Raw genomic sequence first — 19,019 nt, forward strand, 5'->3', positions numbered from 1 at the left:
AGAGGGAAAGAAGAGCCAGAGTGGAAAAGTACTTTGGAATAAGGGTGAGACAGAGTGGACTGATGAGGGAGGGCCTGAAAAAGCAGGCAGAGAGGGTGGACCTGAAGAGGGTCAATAGGGAAATGAGGCAGATTATTTTTGAATTTAAAATTTCCTTCTAAGGGCCTTTTCTAACCATCTGTCACCAGGTAACGCAGGTAAACTTCAACAATCTATTTTGAAAGGGAATATAGTGTTGGTTTATATTCTTGTAATGTACAAGAGAGATACAATTTACCAGCAAACATTAAAAACAAACATTTAATGACCAGGGTTTAATTTTCAAATCCTTAAGGCCCAAGTGTTTGCCTTTGTATTGTGTGCTTTCAGGCTGGCACTCTGGGAGAACTCCTCCTAATCGCCAAAGCTGCCTGTGTCCATTCCCAGCGCCTGAGCCATTGTGGTGAGGCCTGAATGAGAAGGCGAGATCAGGCAACCAAGGACCGGGGCAGAACAATGAGCGTGGAATGCAGAAGTAGAGGGCAAAGGACAGGTGGGAAGCACCGAGCTGGGCTCAGTGGAGAAGAAGACTAAACAACTGGCAGAATTAAGGTTTCAGAACAGAAGGTCAAGACGTTAACCTTTGACAAAATAAAAATAATAAAAACAACCAAACCGGGGAGGTTGGGGAAGGAAGATGCGAGATGTAAGGAATGCTAATCCCATTGGCTTTCAGGGCAGGCGAATCAATGTCAATATCTATCTAAAATAGAAACATGATTAACAAAAACCAATGACTCCCATCTATCTGCAGTTTTCATAATCTTTCTTTCTTAATCTTGAAGAGATCTTCTGGGGACTGATATCTTTCATGGTGAAGAAACTATTATCTCAAGTTCAACCATTCCTTTGGTTTCGTTTATCTTCTTTTTCTAGTTAAATTCAAATAACGTTTATATTGTACACATTTTTTTTTTTTTTTTTGAAAAACAGCATGTGTAGCACAATTCCATTTCTTCCTATGGATCATTTCCCTACCAATGCCCGTCCAGCCTTCAACATGTGAGTGGGCAGGAAGAGATGTCTGGCTTGATGATTTCTGGACGTTGGGACTTTGAAGGGGTTTACTGCTTTTTTTCTTTGTACTTTCCTATATTGCTTGAATTTCTGAAAATGGATATATGTAATTTCTATTTTTAAAAACTGTCATCACTCTTGAGAATCACAGAAAAAAAGAAAACCACCACGTATTAAGCATCTACTCTGTGACAGGGGCTGTGCTAAATTCTATCATATACACAATCTCACTTAATCCTCACATACCCATATGGTGAGGATTACTGTATCCCCATTTTAAAGATACGGAGATGAGGCTCACAGAGGAGGTAACAGCCTCAGCCGTGTGACCCAACGAGACCACGCATGGGCGGTGCCCAGAACAGCTCCATCGACAACACTTCCACTAGGATGTGACAGCAGGGGCCCCACACCACCAGCCCCACACACAGCCCTGCCCCAGCCAGGCCAGAAGTGCAAAATCTGGTTGGAGTAGATCTCACGGCATTTCGCACAGACCTAACCAGATCATATGGTGAATAAAGCGAGTGGCCCTTGGCTCCCGGCCTAGTATGCTTTCCAGAGGGCAGCAAAAAGCAAACGACTTCCTTAAAGGATCTCTTGGTTAGTAAAAGCCCATAACTGGATCTTTCCCAAAAGACCATCTTTACTCTTTTGTTTTATTTTGGCCACGTTGGGTCTTCACTGCTGCGCGTGGGCTTTCTCTAGTTGCGGCGAGCGGGGGCTACTCTTCGTTGCGGTGCGCGGGCTTCTCATTGAGGTGGCTTCTCTTGTTGCGGAGCATGGGCTCTAGGCACACGGGCTTCAGTAGTTGCAGCATGCGGGCTCAGTAGTTGCGGCACGTGGGCCCTAGAGTGCGTGGGCTTCAGTAGTTGCGGTACGCGGGCTTAGCTGCTCTGCGGCATGTAGGATCTTCCCAGACCAGGGATCGAACCCATGTCCCCTGCATTGGCAGAAGGATTCTTAACCACTGCACCACCAGGGAAGTCCCAAGACTATCTTTAAAATAAGCCAAATCCAGATAGACTTGAGGAGTCAGTGAGAAAAATTAATCAGGGGACTGTCTCAGAAATCTGAAAGGAAAGTCGTGAGATCTGGACCCAGGGAAAGTCAGAGCCAGTAGAGAAAACAGGACTGATAGGCAATTCCTTGAAAAGGAATAAGGACAACCAGAAAAGAGAAGTGTGTGCAAGGCAAGGAAAGTGAGATGTTCTAAGAATTGCCAAATAGCAAGAGTATCAAGGATACAAAAGAGCAGAACCCTTCAAACTCTCCTCAAAAACACCAGATCAAATCGAATAAGGCGCTCTCCTGAACAAAGTTCCAGAACCAAGTCTCCACAAATGTTTGGCACGAAAACAATTCAACCTCATCAGACAATTAGCTCCTCTGACCAGCCCCAACTTTTCCAGTGGCACATAATCTCCCTTACTTCTCCCTGAGAGGGCACAGCTAAGCTGCTGTGAAAGTTAATCAAGCAATAGTAATAATCCCAAGAAACAGTCTGAAAACACAGCATCACAGTAACTACAATTAAGATAGGACAGTCTCGCTAAGCAATGAGTTGCAAGGGAACAGTGACTCTACAGGTGGACTTCTAGCCTAGGAGAGTCAGAGGGGGCACCGCCCAAAGCTCGGGGAAGGGGATATTAGGCCTAGGCTGGGGGGTGAAGGGGCACGTTTTCCAGTTGGTGGGAAACTTACATCCATCTTGGAAATGAGGAGCAGCTGTTGCTTGATGCGCAGGAAGACGGAATCGAAAGCCAGCTGGTGGGCCTGCTGGTTAAGCCGAGTCAGAGCCGCTCGAGACGCCGACAGCAGGTTGTGGTTACTTGACCCTTTTTCCTAAGACAAGAAGATGCAGAAGGCAGGGTGTTAGGCCCTGAATCCAACCAAGGTATTAGCTGAGCGTTTTGAAAAGCCACTGAAAGGAAAATAGTAAGAGGGTTCTCTACTACAGTGGTTTCAAACCTGGCTGTGCCCCAGAACCCCCTGGAGAGCACACTGAGTTACAGATACCCAGGGTCTACCATAGAACTACTGAATCTGGATCCACTGGGGTTCTGGAGCCCAGGAAACTATTGATATATTTTTCATTCACTTTCCCAGGTGACTCTGATGCATTTAAGCTAATATAAGCTCATGGATTGGTAGTTTAGGAAAAATTAACCTGTGACTGTCCCTCAGGGATAGAGGAAGAAGGAAAAAATGATCAGAAGTGTCATGTAGAAACAAGAGTGATAGACAGAGCCCTGATTCCCAGTGAGGTCAGGTCAGTTATACTCGGCTGTTACACCAGAGTATGCACCACCTGTGTGAGTCCCGAGGTATTCCAAACAGCCTGAGAAAATACAGAGGTGGAAAATGTAACCTTAGTTTTGCTATTATAAATGAACTGATTACAACAAACAGACATAAATCAGATCAGCAATAAAGATAAACAGAGTTGCTTTAACGTAATCACAGAAGCACGGATGAATGAACTTGCAGAATGGCTTCAAGAAGTGTTTGTCAAGCTCAAATGCAGCCAGTTGCTGGGTCAAGGTACAGAGGGATGGGGGAGACCCTGTGAGGGCAACGCTGAGACCTCAGACACATCCTGAGGCACACTGTGCGGTCACCTCCAGAGCTCGTGGCCCATCAGGATAATTTCAGATAGAATTTGGTGCTATGGGAACAGCCGTACCTCCTTGGCTTATCACCAAGAGAGTGAGGTTCAAATCAGACTGGGGGCGGGGGGTGGCTCCGGAAAGGAGGCCGCGGCCCTCTAAGAACCCTGAGGCCATTCCCAGGGAGCGTGTGGCTCATTCCGTTTGTCGGGAGGTCCCCCTGTCCCTGGGCCCCAAGAGGCCCAAAGCTCAAAGTCAAGGGCCATTTTATGGTAGACAAACGAAGAGTTTAAGCCAAAGGAACAGCCAGGAGGGAACACTGATTCCCACGCTGTCGTGTTGCCGCAGGGAAGAACCTGCACTCAAGGGGTGCTCCTGGCTCCTCCCCACCCTTGCTCCTCCCCTGGCTCCTGGGTTGGGGTCCACCTTCCCAGGTTCTGCTCACCCCCAGGCAGTACAGGAATTCCGGTCCCCTCTCTGCCACTCAGTACGGGGGGCTGTGCCCGCGTGGGGGGCCCGGGGCCGTCCAGCTCCGCCCATCCTGCTGACAGGTCTAACTCCGGAGAGGAGAACAATGAGCTCCTGCGGCTGCAGATCGAGAGCCACACTCTCCAGCCTACCTTTCGTCAGTAATAAAGCTCCATTTATCCAACACCTCCTACAGCTGTGTTTCAATTGGTTCGACCCCAGTTTAGTGGATTAGCTTCTTAAAACCCCAACATAAACGAGACAGAGACGTGGGAGGGCATGCCACAGCCCAGGGCCCACACACAGGAGCAGAAAGCCTGGGTTAGGGAAAGCGTGAGTGACAAGGGGAAAGTTTTCATTTGCAAGAATGCCATCAGTCAGGTGTCCTACCTTGAGGGTATAGAGTATCTCCATTAAACTGCCGTATCCGGCAGGGCTGTCTTTCTGAAGGTAATTATATTCTTGCCATGGGTTCCTGGCAGAGCTCTTCTTGTCTGTCAAGATGCCATCCTGAAAACCGGTCAGGCTCCGAGGGCTGTAGGACTCGGAGAGATACTTCCCAGCTGTGGGCAAAATCCTGTAATGACAGTGATGACCATTATGCCCTGAGCTATTTGTATGGAATTTTCTTCTTGGAGCATTCAGATTGCTCCTTACTAAATCCCAGGATATCCTCATGAGGCAGATTGATGTAGGGTCCATTTTATAAGGAAATGGAGACGCCCTTGATCCTTTAGGAGGGAGCTGGACCTCAGGTGCACAGTAAACACCAGGTGTTTTTATTTCCTATTTAACACTGACTCTAACAGAATATGCCATCTTCCTAATATAATGCACAGTCTACAGGGCAGCTGTCAACTCACTACAATCTGGAATACTGTGCACTTTCTATATATGAGCTATATTAGCATCACTCTTTGGAATAGTCAAAACCAGGGGAGCCACCAGCACCGCAGTCAGAGGCACGAGACACGGCAGTGTCCCTGGAGAAGAGTGACAGCAGCTCGCTGCACGCCTCTACCCACAGGACTCACACTCTCGCACACGCTGGGCTCGTGTGGTGTTTGTGTTCATCGGCACCGTAAAGTTTACTTCTGAGGTTTAGAGAGATCTACTGAGAGAGGCCGGTGCTTTCCTGAGAAAGAACAATGCCTGGAGGGGGTTCTATGGGATGATCAACCTCTGGCGCTGCTTGGGGAGTAGGATCTCTGTCTCCAACGAGGATGACCTCCCTTGACGGATGCTGAAAATCCTCACTCTGTTTCCTCCTTAGCCCAACTTCACCATTCAGCCTATACGTTTAAATGTGTACAGAATTATACAAACCTATGTAGCCAGAAGACTAGACACTGTAGTACATCCCAACTGTGCCTATTTCCCCAACGCCTCCTTTACCATAATTTCTTATAAAAAAGATCACTTTGGACATGGCAGCCAGTAGGCACTCACTTCTTCAAAAACAAATCCCATGAGCTTGTCAAGAAATGCCTGTACTTGCAAACAAATCCTGGGGACAGGACTTTCCTCAGGAACCACTACTGACACAAGTAGCCACCTGCCTCTGCCACTAAGGTCAAGTTACAGTTTTCCCTGTTGGTTACGCCTGCCGGTAATTTTGGTTGCGTCTTTTCTCTGTGAAACTGTGGCCTATCCCTGCCGCGGCCTTACTTCCAAGTCTTCACTATTTCTTGTCTGGATCATAGTTGCCTTCCCTTCCACGCTCCATTTAATCTGTCCTCCTAAGGGTTACTGGAATGATCTTTCCAAAAGGCAAATCTGATTTTGTCTTTTTCCCAAAGATCCTTCAGTGCTCCCCAAGATAAAACTAAAAATGCCTAGGCATGGCCCCCAGCGCCCTCCATCGCTGGAGCCCCCGTATCCTTACAAACATTCCCGCTACCATGCTAACCGCCCCCAGCCCACACACCATGCTTCACACCCTTGTGTGTCTTGCTCGCACGCTCCTGTGATCTGAAATGCTCTCCCCTCCTTGGTGCACCTGGAAAAATCCTACTCCTTCTTCAAGGACCTGTCCCAGGGGCATCTCCTCTGCCCAATCTTTCCCCCCAGGCACTCTGTCTTCTGGCTTCACCAGCCTTCACCTCTCTTACACACTAGATGGTGAGGCTAAACCACAGACTGGTCTTCATCTCTGAATTCCCAGCACTTAGCACGGTGCTGGGCACATAGCAGGTGCTCCGTAATTATTCTTTGACTGACAGGTGACCCTGGGTTTGGTGAGCAGGAAGTTGAGAGCTGAGCTTTCGTCTCTGCCCTCCGGGAAGTCAGCTCTACTTCTTGGGGTTACTGCAATACGTGTCTCAGTCTCAGGCTGCCACGGGCAAGTGGCATCAGTCTGCCATCCAAGCTGAAGAAAAACAGTTATGTTGGGAATGTTCTGAGTACTAAAGATTACAGTTTAAGGGACTTCCCTGGTGAAGCAGTGGTTAGGAGTCCTCCTGCCAATGCAGGGGACACGGGTTTGAGCCCTGGTCCGGGAAGATCCTACATGCCGCGGAGCAACCAGGCCCATGAGCCACAACTACTGAGCCTGCGCTCTAGAGCCCGCGAGCCGCAACTGCTGAGCCCATGTGCCACAACTACTGAAGCCCGCGCGCCTAGAGCCCGTGCTCTGCAACAAGAGAAGCCACCTCAGTGAGAAGCCCACGCACCGCAACAAAGAGTAGCCCCTGCTCGCCGCAACTAGAGAAAGCCCGCGCACAGCAACGAAGACCCAGTGCAGCCAAAAATAAATTAATTAATTTTTTAAAAATTTATAGCTTAAAATGTCACAATAGTGTGCTCTACAATAAAAACCAAATCTAATATTTTTAAATGTTGGAATAAATATAGCTCCAACCCTAAGGAACTAATGGCATTTTTCCCTAGCTTCCTCTTCATCCAGTCACCATTAGATGACCTCATCATTAGAATCTGATTTCCCGCTATATGTATTTCCTATTATTGAGAACTAAACCATACCAAAATGAACACTTGATTTCCTCATTCATTAAGAAACATTTTCTCAGGACTTCCCTGGTGGCGCAGTGGTTAAGAATCCATCTGCCAATGCAGGGGACACAGTTCGATCCCTGGTCCAGGAAGATCACACATGCCACGGAGCAACTAAGCCCGTGCGCCACAACTACTGAGCCTGCGCTCTAGAGCCCGCGAGCCACAACTACTGAGCCCGCATGCTGCAACTACTGAAGCTCGTGCGCCTAGAGCCCGTGCTCCACAACGAGAGAAGCCACCGCAATGAGAAGCCCGCGCACCACAAGGAAGAGTAGCCCCCTGTCGCCGCAACTAGAGAAAGCCCGTGCGAAGCAACGAAGACCCAACACAGCCAAAAATAAAGAAAAAATTAAAAAAAAAAAAAAGAGAAACGTTTTCTCATCATTGCAATGGGCTCTAAGCCAGGTCTTGGCGATATCAGATGATTAAACATAGAGCTTGCCCTCAGAAGCTCAGAGATTAACAGGAGAGTCCGTTAGGTGCCAGTGCTGTGCTACCTGCTGAGCCAGGAGAAGGCAGTGAGTATGAGCAGAGGAGGGAGGGACTAACATCCCAATTCCATCTCCTTCCTCAACTCATCTCCTTTTCTGGAAAAGCTGCTGCCCACTCCTCAGCCATAGGAACCTGGACATTTATTTTGGATTCCCCAAACCTCACTGTCCCACTGAACTGTCCCACTAAAACCTTGTCCTAGTGAAAATACCACTGTTCCAAAAATAAGTGGTGGACACCATAAAAGTATAGAGGAACCACGACAATCTCCCTGTATGTCACCCAAGTTACAAGAGAAATCCTTCGGGTGACACCCAAATCAACCTTGCTTTACTCGCCCCACTAGTCACAAAACGATCCCTGTCTGCAAACAGGTGATCTTAAAAGCCCAGTAGCCAATGTCACTCTTGTCGCTGAAGTAATCTGGAGCGTTTCGAGCTACTGCCTCTGCCACCTGAGGGGAGTGGTCCTAAGTTGCAGTCTGGGTCTGCCGGTGAAACTGACAGGGAGATAAGCTAAGCTTTATAGGTGGCAGCCACATGCATGGGCTCCCTGTTGGGAACACAGATGATGACTGTTACTCTTTTCCCTTTCCAGGCTCAGTGCTTCCAGAATGACGTCACCTCTTAAAAAGGCTCCCTTGGATACACCCAATCTGTTCTCATCTCACACCAAAGCTCGGGCCAGCCTCTCAGCCTCTCTGGGCTGCAAAATGCAGTTAGAGGGGCTCACCCTTTATCTGTCATACCCCCATTCACCTTCTTAACCAGATCCTTCCTTACCCTTTAGAATGTAATACTCATCTTCATTAAAAGATTAAGGCAAGTCTACACGTTCTGATATGGAAAGTCGTCTGACATATATGCAGAGAAACCCAAGTCTGAGGACGGACACTCATCTGTGAGGAAGGACACTGTGCAGGTGATGCTCACACACTCGGGATGACCCAGCTGACGCCCAGGTTCAGATCACTGCCTCTTCGTGGCATCACCTCAGACACAGCTCTTCCCGCAGATAATTTCTTTTACTTAAGAAGTTACTACCGGTGCCAAATTCTAGGCCTCAATGTCTCCTCATGTATAAAAATGGGGGTAAGAATAGTACCTATCTCTTTGGACGCCCTGGGAGGATTAAGGAGTTAATTCATGTAAAGCCTTTCACGGCAGAGCTCAACAAATGTGATGGGGGCAGGGGGGCTGTTAACGTTTCTTCTCAAGAATTTTTGGGGTGAGTAGACTTTCAGTTTTTAATACTTTGTACACTCGTGAACTTTTAATTTTTGAGCTGGGCCCCGGCTATAATTACCACCGTAATTAAGAAGCTAATAAGCTACATGCCTTTCTTTTAAATATATAAATGTCAAATTTTCACCTTTTCTTAGGGGCCCTTTGTGAACCCAGACCTACTCACCCTTCCGCCATAGGCTCCCCTCACCGTGTGTGTGTGTGTGTGTGTGTGTGTGTGTGTGTGTGTGTGTGTGTACGCACACACGTGCATATAAACATGAGCATAAGTGTGTGTGGGAGTGGGGAGGGAGGAAGGGGGCATCTACTTCATCATTTATATTATTTATCCACACTTCGCTGTATGCCTGTGGTGCTCCGGTTTTATTCATTCCAAGAAGCCACATGAGCTCTAAGCCGGGCTGCTTGGGAATTATGAACTGCAACAGCTGCCCATTCCAACCTGCCCCCCGACCCCTGGCCCCCGCAAGGCTTTCCCCATAATGAGAACCATGGTGAAAAATTTTGGGACTTGAAGGCAACCCGTGGGTTCAGAAATGAAAGGAGACAAAGAGTGGTGAGAAGAAGAAATGACCAACTCAGAGCCCTGACCCCGCGGCCGGTCTGGAGACCTTCCCCGGCAGCTCAGCCCTACCGCCCACCCAGTCTCGAGGCCTCAGCTTGCTTTTCACTTTGTACCACTGCCAGAAATTCCCTCCTGCAGAGGTGACTTTAGGACAACAAAGAGTGATCCCAGAAAGAGGTGAAGGGACTGCTGCTAGGCCCTAACACCGCCTAGGAAACAGACTTCTTCCCCTGAATTCCTGCAGAACAGAGAAAGCAGCTGCACCAAGGCAATGAGAGATTCCGCTGAAGAAGTGAGGGCATTTGGGAAGCTTGAAGCCCTTGGAGGGAAAAACAGGTCCGAATGGGGACACTTCGGGGCAGTGTAAAAGCCCTGGCAGGTATCAGAATGGAGAGGGGGCAGGAGGGACTTTCCTAGGCCTGACCCCAGAAATCCTCCTTTGACACACACACTGGCTTCCGCAGCACAGAATCCTACTGCAGAATCCAGAAGGCAGGCTGGCCGGATTCATCCCGATTCTGTGGGCTGGCCCAGGGGACCTCGCCACCGCCTATAACGTTCCATTCCCAATAACTGACTTGCAAACATGCAGTGGGAGCCCTGCCCACTCATAATTTGGAGACAACACGTACTGCTTCCTCATTTAGGCTGAAACTTCCATATCTAAGTAAAATTATGTGCCAAGGAGGTCAGAGCCTTGCTCCTTTTAGGTGCTCAGTAAATGCTAAATGGTGACAATACTGACACCTCGTATCCTAGGTACAGAGAGTCCTCAAGCTCTGTGGCTTCAGACTGCGCTGCGTACTCTGTCAAGGTTTCCCACAGCTGAGAGCCCAGGGACCGGCCCACAGCCCTCTCCTACCTGTTGGCTAGCTGCTGCTCAAAGTCCCCGCACTGCCGCAGGAGCTCTCCACAGGTGGCTATTATCCTAAACAAAACAAAAAGCACTTCAAGTATCTGGAATGCCGACATTTGCAGGACAAACATTGTCCCATTCATAAAAATTCTAACTATTCACCCCTTTTGGTGGTGTGCTGGGTTGTGGGAAAGCAGTTAACCATTTGAGGGCCTACCTGAAATGTCCCATTCATTAGTAATTCATGTAGAAGGGAAATGCTGGTCCCTTCTAATATCAGAATTCTATCCAACATGATCTCAAATAATTTTACATTTCCAAAAATACTGAGGTTGCTTTTGGGCTTTGTCCTTAAGAAAATGGGTTGGAGGGAATTCCCTGGAGGTCCCGTGGTTAAGACTCCACGCTTCCACTGCGGGGAGCACGGGTTCGATCCCTGGTCAGGGAACTAGGATCCCACAAGCTGCACAGTGTGGCCAAAAAAGCAAAACAAACAAAACAAAACAAAACAAACAAACAAATAAAATGGGTTGGAAATTCTTTGTATCTAAAATTTAAAAACCAAAATTCATTAATATTTGTGAGCTGCCTGCTATTTGCCAGGCATAGAAGAGAAAACTGTTTTGATCTTAGAATTGTTTCTCTCTGATCACATGAAAGGCAGATGAAGATTAATCCATTTGTTTCTCAGAGATAAGCCTGAATGATCATTTCTGTATTTAATAATCCTTTAATTTTCAAGTAATTTTATGCTAGGCCTCAAACTCCAGCTACTGAGTCCTTCAACACCAAACTATAATGTCAGGACAAATCCAAGGATTAAAAACATCTTAGGTCTAGTTAACTTTTAACTTTCTCTAAAAGTGTCTATCATCACCAGGATATCTAGGCATTCCATCATAAGAAAGGTTTATGGGAAAGTGAAATATTCCACTCACCTCAGTTACAAGAGAACAACCTTGCACATATTTTCTGGTGTACCAAGCTGCCACAGCTGATAAGGGATATTAGCATCTAGAACATTAAATTTCATCAAAAACAAAAGTTCAGATCAGAGCCCATGAGGAGACACTCCAAATGGTCCTGGGAGGCCCTGGGTTTACCCTGATTAAAGACAGCTTTTGGAGGGTCTGGATCTGCACTGAGACCCACATGTGCCATGGGCACTCTGCACATACCACCTAGGCCGGGGGTCAGGCAAGAAATGTAAGTGGGGGGAGAGCACCTTGCCTTTTCAGAACGTATGTCTGCAAAGAATGGTTGTAAGGAAAAGAAATTTCTAGATCGCTTTTTATCTCAGGCTGATAGTACAGTTGTTAGACCTCACAGGAGTGGGAGAACCACAGCACAACAGAGAACATAAACCTAGTCAACCGAGGCTTCAGGTCATAGCCTTGGGACGATGCAGGCCCAGTGCTTCCAGAGCTTCCGTCTTTTTTTTTTTTTTTTTTTGGGCCGCGCCATGCAGCATGCAGAATCTTAGTTCCCCGCCCAGGGATCGAACCCGTGCCCCCTGCAGTGGAAGCGCGGAGTCCTAACCACTGGACTGCCAGGGCATTCCCTCAGGCTGGACACATCAAGGGCCAAACTCCTCAGGCCACTGCCAATCACACTCCCACCAGACCTCAGGGCTTAGGGCAACAGGGTGTCTACCTAGTGGCCCACAGGTCACACAGGCTACGCCAGAATCTGTCTGTCAACAACGACTTGGGAGGGTTACCTCAAGGCCTTTCACGGAACTCTTACACGGCTCTTTGCAGGCCAAATAGCATTGACTTACCATTTAGTACTGTGGCACAGATCCAGAAACAGGATCCAATCAGCTGTGCATTTTCTAAAATAAAAGCTCTAACTTATTTTACATTTGCAGAAACTATAGGCTAAGGGGAAAAAAAAAAATCTCAAACCAAACATAAAAAAACTTAAGTCACCAAAGGAGATGAGTTCATAAAGAACTTTTTAAAATATTTTAAGAACAAGAGGGGTCTTTTTGGTGTTTGTTTGGTTTGGCCTGTTTTCTTTGTTTATTGGCTTCTTTTCAGAGTCTGGAGAATTTGCTTTAAAAAAAGTGGGAGGGGCAGTGAAAGAGAAAAAAAAAAACACCTTACACATTTATCATTTTTATATACTATATTATGCATGTTTACCCCCACTTTACCTAATGGAATTCTGAAAAGCCGCCCAATCTTCTTGAAAAAGGGAGTTGAGAGGAATATCATCCAGCCTATACTTCTTTCGTATTGAGTGGAGAGTACTGGTGAAATCAGACACATACCTATGGGGAAAGAAAAAAATGACAACGGTATCATCATAAACTCCTCAGACCTAGAGACACCTGGAATTATACAGCTTTGGACAAACTGCTAATGACCTTGAGAGCACCTTCAGAGGCTATCCTACCAAGGGTTGTCACTACTTATAAAGCTCTGACCACAAAAAGGTCTCCTCTATGTGGCAAGACTGTCTTTCTCACCTGGCAGAGCGGCTTTAAGAGATGCTCAAGATGAGGGGGGAAGGGTATGGCCACTAAGACCAAGACTCTGTGACCAACCAGGTGAGAGATGATGCTGGTTAATTACTCCCTCATCCTAACAGGGGCACTTCTTTGGAAGCTGATTCAAAGAACTGTTTTAAAACGTCATGGTCCCACTATAATACCCAACTGCCACCTAGGATACCATAAGGCAGTTCACTGATATCCAGGGTACTTCTGTAGCATTCAAATCCTTGAATTTAGATTAAACAGCTAAGCTCCATGGCAGGCAAGAGGCCGACTTTAATGGTACAGGAGCATGAAACTGGATTCAAAACTGAAAACCCTCCCTCACAGACTGCTGTCTGCTCCCACCTATACCACATACTTTCCTTCATAGCACTTAACACAAGTATAATTAAATAGCTTATTTAATGTATGTGTTTAATGTTTATTGCTGTCACCAGACTAGAAGCTCTGGGAGAATAGGGACTATCCATTTGTAGGTCATAATTGTATCCCCAGGAATTAACACAGACCTGGACATAAAGGAGACATCCAGAAATAGGTCCTGAGTCAATGACAGACCTGCACTGCAAGTACCTAGGTGTATTTGGGCCTCAGTTTCCTCATCTTTAAAATGGACTTAATGATGGCTTCTGTACTGCCCCGCAGAGTTGTCATGATGATAAAATAAAATGAAATGAATGAAATAGTAGACACAAAAGCTCCCTGAAAAGTATAAAATGAAAGATGATGTGCAGTGGTATCGTTTTTATGTATTGTACTCCCTGGGTAGCCATGAGGGACTGATTTCAGGATTGCCCCCCTCCTCCCCCAAAGATACCAAAATCCATGGATGCTCAAGTTTTTTATATAAAATGGCATAGTATTTGCACAGAACCTAGGCACATTTTCCCATATACTTTAAATCATCTCTAGATTACTTATAATACCTAACGCAACATAAATGTTATGTAAATAATTGTAAATACAATGTAAATGCTACATAAAGAGTTGCCAGCATGCAGCAAATTCACGCTTTGCTTTTTTGGTACTTTCTGGAAATTTTTCTTCTGAATATTTTTGATCCACAGTTGGTTGAACCCGCAGATAAGGAACGCTGGATACAGAGGGCCAGCTGTATAGTTCTTGGAACATGAACACGTAAGTCCTTGGGAGGGTGTGGTAAGGAGGACGGGGGTGGATAGTCATGTGCTCTGGAAGCCAGCAGGCTCCCTAAAGCCCACGACACCTGCATACATCACAGGAAGTCTCGCCTCTCTCCTGCCCAAGCCATGAGCCCTAGTGAGGACAGTGGACTGTGCTGACGCAGGGCACAGCCCTGAAGAGTAGGTGTGTGTGGTGGAGAGAAAGGCCATTCAGAGAAGCAAGTGGAAGGAACTGCTGCAGACCACTCCACTGAGGACAGACGCCGCCACTGCTCCCTTCACACAGGGCCGAAAAGCTACGAAACCAGAATGCCACGGACAGCACCTTCCCTTTGCACCCAGAGAGGTGACAGCTTTCCTTGGGGGAGGGGGAGGGCCCTCAGGACACACCGACAGGGAGCTGTTGAAGAACGTTTTAATTGTGCTTTAGCTGAAGGACGTTAAGCAAGAAGAACACCCCGTCCAACAAGGCATGAGCTGCACAGAACCTCCCGACAGAGTCCCCGGAACGGTGAGCAGCCACCGAGCACTGAGGCAGGGCCAGGGCGAGGTAGGGGGGTGACTGTTTAGCCACAGTGGGGCTCACACATGATGTGTGTATCACATCACATTTTTATGGCATTTGTACCAAAACCTTCTGATTCTCTCACAATACACGTTTCCAAGTGTCTCTACCATGTAAGAGCTGCTGCATTAGGTGCTTTAATTGTATGCTTTCACTCAATATTCACAACCACCATGGAAAGGAGAGATTATCACCATCAGTTTACCCAAATAAAAGATACCAAGACTCAGAAAGGCACACTAACCCACCCAAGGTCCCAGCTAGTAAGGGCCCGAGACAGGATCTGAGCCCAGGTGGCTACAACTCCGGGGCCCAGGCTCCCGTCACAGCTGTAACACCCCTCACCCTGCAACACCCCTCACCCTGCAACACCCCATCAGCAGCTATATTCTACAGCTTCAGCAGAGTCCAAGTTAGGCCAGTCTCCTCCTGCTCTGCCTGCGTCCTCCATCCTCCCTACGCCTGCCTTCCTGAACACCATCCCCAAACCCTCCCCGCTCCTGAACAAGGTCCCACTTGAACCCTGGGCAAGTTGGCATCATCCTCATTTCCCTGGCTAATTTTATAAACATCAGCTGTCTCGGTAGCTTCAAAACCTTCCCTTCTAGAGCAGATGACCTGGTTTCATCACATGTCCTTTTTTGTACAGTTCGAATTTTTAATATGGATTTGTATTACTTTTTAAAATGAAGTAACTGAAGTAACCAACAGAAGAACTAAAAGTGAAAATATCGCCAACAAGAGCTGGGAGGAGAGGGGATAAGAGACAGCCCCAGCCTCAAGCAGGCTCAGTTCCACACCTTTCAGAGTTGCGTCAAGACATCATAGTTAAAGGTGATAAACAAAAAAATCTTCTTTAAAGTCTGAAGAGAAGAATGAGAAGACTCAAAGCAAAATGTTTAAAACTTGTGACTCCTGAGGACTGCCTAAGGATGCGCAGGAAGAAGGAAGACTTTCACCTTTTTACACCTTTTCATATTTAAATATATATGTATTTCTAGAAGCATTACTTTTTTAATTTTATAATAAAATTTTTAGATCCCCCAAAAAATTATTTTGTCCACAAGATCCCAGCTGGTGGCAGAGAGAGAAAGAGATACATTTTATTTGATTAAACTTGTTGCTGATGTCTCTCTTCCTGGAGGACACGTCTGGGCTCACCTGGCTCCCCCTGTCTTACGCAGGGGACGTGATCTCGCAGCCCTCAGTGCCTTCCTGTGAGCCACCCTGGAAGGTGCAGACCGCCCATGGCAGTGACCAACAGTACTGGGTCCAAGGACCCTTAGAGCTCACAGGGGCATGGTCAGTATTTCTGGAATGACAAGAGCTTCCTCAACTTACGGCAGCAAAAGAGCATTCGGTTCAATATGAGGAATTTCTCGAGACTCGTGGCAACTTCATTCTAGAACAAGATTTCTTGGAGAGCCTAAGAATGTATTTGTCTATAAGCTAGAGACTAAAGCATCTAACCTCCTGAGGGCCCTTACATCTCAATTACACAGGTCAGAGAATCCAGCCTTATATTGATTTCTTTTTCTTTTTTCTAAGTAAACTTAATTTTTGTTTCCCCTTCTTTCTTTTAACAGCTCTGTTGTGATTTAATTCACATACCACACAATTCAAAGGTTTTTAGGGTAGTCACAGAAAACAGTTGTGCAACCATCACCACAATTAACTTTAGAACAATTTTCATCATCCCGAAAAGAAACCCCATAACTTTTAGCAGTCATCCCTCATCTCCTCCAAATACTCCCCTCTCCCCAGCCCTAGGCAACCACTCATCTATTTTCTGTCTCTACAGATTTGCCTGTTCTGGACATTTCATATAGATGGAAGCATATAACATGTGGTCTTTTGTAACTGGCTTCTTTCACTTAGCATGATTTTATATATTTTTTATTTTATATTTTTAATTACATTTTAAATGTAAATTAATTTATATTTTTAATTTTTTAAAAAATCAGAAAATAACAAATAAAGCTAAATCCCCTAAGACCACCACCTTAGTCCCTCCCCATCTCCCCAAAGACAACCAGTGTTTTGAGTTTCTTGCCTAACCTTCCACATCAGGGCTCAGCAAACTTTTTCTGTTAAGGTCCAGGTATTTTAGGCTTTGAGAGTCACAAGGTCTCTGTCCTAACTACTCAACTCTAACTTTATAGTGAGGATTTACAGGCCATAGGTAAGTGAACGGGCATGGTGGCGTTCCAATATAGCTTTTAGAAAAACTTTTACAAAAATAGACTTGGCTCATGAGCTAGAGTTTGCTGACCTCTATGCTATAGGAATATATAATGCATTTTAAAGTGACAAAAAAAGATCTAGAACAGGAACTGGCACTCCTGGTTTTCTGTAAATAAAGTTTTAATGGAACACAGCCACATCCACTCATGTATGTGTTGTCTCTGGCTGCTTTTCTACTACTAGGGCGATGCACTACGAAAGTCTCTGTTGACTGTAAGGCCCTCAAAGCCTAAAATACGAACCATCCGGCCCTTGGCAGAAAAAATTTGCCGAACCCTGCTACAGAAAATATACTCTATTTTTTGTATATTCTTTTCACACACTGTATGAGACTCTATATAGTATTCTGCAACCTTTTATTCACTCAGCAGTATGTTTTGAGATCTATCCATGTTGTTATGTGTAGATCTAATTAACACCTTAACTGCCACATAGGGAACCCCCCTCATTTGAATATACCGTATCTTATTTGGCCATTTCCAAACTGATGGACATTCAGGTTGCTTCAAATGCTCCACCATTACAAACGTGCCACAGTGTTCTTAACATCCTTAAGAACACCCCCCTTGGGCTCAGGTGCAAGTGCCTCTCCCGGGTTCATGGCAGGAATACAGGACACACACATTTTTAATTGGGAGAGACATCATTCTCCAGTGAGGCTGGCCCTGACCCCACTCCCCCAGCCTTACTTGGCAAAGAGGGATTTCAGGGCTGTCAGCAGGCCACAGGTCCCCAGGCCGTTGGTAAATTTGATGCATCTGTCAATGGCTGCAGAAGCAAGGCCAAAGAGCTTGTTCACAGAGTGGCTCAGCTCCTGCACGCAGTCAATGACTTCCCCACGTTCCTGGTCAGCAAACAGAGACAAAAAAAAGCTGCCTCAGACTGAAGAACAAATGAATAGACAACATTAAGATGGGGAGAGCTCCAAACCTCCTCATTCATGGTAAAATCACTTAATAGGTACAACAGAAATGCAGTCCCAAACTGTGACAGCTCTTTAAGAGCCTGACCTAGGGAAGAACAGTCTAAGTGGTCAGTGAGATCACAGAAATAAACTCCTGGCTAAAAAGCATGATCAAATCCTTATATTCATCTTTATATTTTTCATCTCTTTCCTCTTTTTCTGTGATTTAAGATGGTATCTCTCCCTCTGGCTCTCAAGCTAGGATTTGAATTCTCCATATCCCACGCTCCAAAAGAATGCAGTGAAAGGAAAATGCTTCCTTCAGGGGCAAGAACATAACTGAGCGGAACAGACTTCCTAGGTACGTCCTTAGAAAACGGAAAAGTGGCGGGAGGCGGCAGATTCTAACTACTGTAAGATCTATTCTTAAATGTCAACTCACATCATGCTAGGCAACCTTAACGTTTACAATGGAAATTCCCCTCTGGTGCCCACTTGGTGAACCTGGCCCTAGAGTACTGTCCATGAATACTCAGCTCCTGTGTCCATTTGCATATGCTGCCTTAAACAAAAGACTGTGTGATAATGACTGAATCAGGGGGATAATCAACTTACTCTCAAGAATACTTAAGCCTCTAAGTTTTGCTAGAGGATTTTAAATAAAAAACTGGTAGCATATCTGTGGTCTCATTTTACATTTGGATTACAAGAGCCCAGGAAGCACTTAGAGCCCAGTGTTTGCACACCAGTTCCCACTCTCTGCATTCCTAATGCCACCTCACACCTTCTCCGACGCATCCCACCCACTCCCAACCCTCGGAGCCTGGCAAACAGAATGATTCCTGAATGGCCACTGCCAGTATTATGCCATTACCAGAGGCACCGCACTGATCTGGATGAGGAGGTTCTTCTCTTCCATGTCACCGTACTTCAGCTGGTAGGGTCTGTACGGACCATACACAGCATCCACCAGCTCCACGACTTTCACCACGTTTTGCTCATCTTCAGGGAATCCGAAATTAAATGCAATAATGAACAAAGAATTGGAAATCAATTGCTGAAAAACAACAGGTGAAAGGACCTCCACTGGAACTTTTCCTATTTCATCTTAGGGGTGACTACTTTCTGTTCATCTGCTTTTACCATTCATGGAAGCTGAAGCAATCATGTCAGTAAATCTTTTGATAAATTTGAGCTTTGTGTATTATGTGCCTAAGGCACTATTAAAGATACCGATCCCCTTAATCCTACAACCCATCATAGTCAAGAAGCTCTTCAAATGATAACCCTCCTCAGGGTCAAGTTCAAGAACTGCTACAGAGAAAAGGCTCTGCAGAAAGAACATTTTCCATCTGG

The 19,019-nt window shown here is 46.1% G+C and overlaps 1 protein-coding gene across 2 annotated transcripts in view; it reads right to left on the reverse strand.

Annotated features, from left to right (window-relative positions):
- Positions 1-19,019, reverse strand: part of COG7 (component of oligomeric golgi complex 7) — a 78,706-nt gene that overhangs the window by 26,563 nt on the left and 33,124 nt on the right. For both annotated transcript variants that reach the window (XM_059896133.1, XM_059896132.1), the window contains 6 exons: positions 18,538-18,665; positions 17,449-17,603; positions 12,464-12,580; positions 10,312-10,377; positions 4,524-4,710; positions 2,761-2,901 (listed from right to left, as the gene is read on the reverse strand). In XM_059896133.1, coding sequence (XP_059752116.1) covers positions 2,761-2,901; positions 4,524-4,710; positions 10,312-10,377; positions 12,464-12,580; positions 17,449-17,603; positions 18,538-18,665 — 794 coding nt within the window. The remainder of the gene's footprint in view (positions 1-2,760; positions 2,902-4,523; positions 4,711-10,311; positions 10,378-12,463; positions 12,581-17,448; positions 17,604-18,537; positions 18,666-19,019) is intronic.

The sequence above is a fragment of the Balaenoptera ricei genome, chromosome 15 (assembly GCF_028023285.1).
Source record: "Balaenoptera ricei isolate mBalRic1 chromosome 15, mBalRic1.hap2, whole genome shotgun sequence".
Lineage (NCBI taxonomy): Eukaryota > Metazoa > Chordata > Mammalia > Artiodactyla > Balaenopteridae > Balaenoptera > Balaenoptera ricei.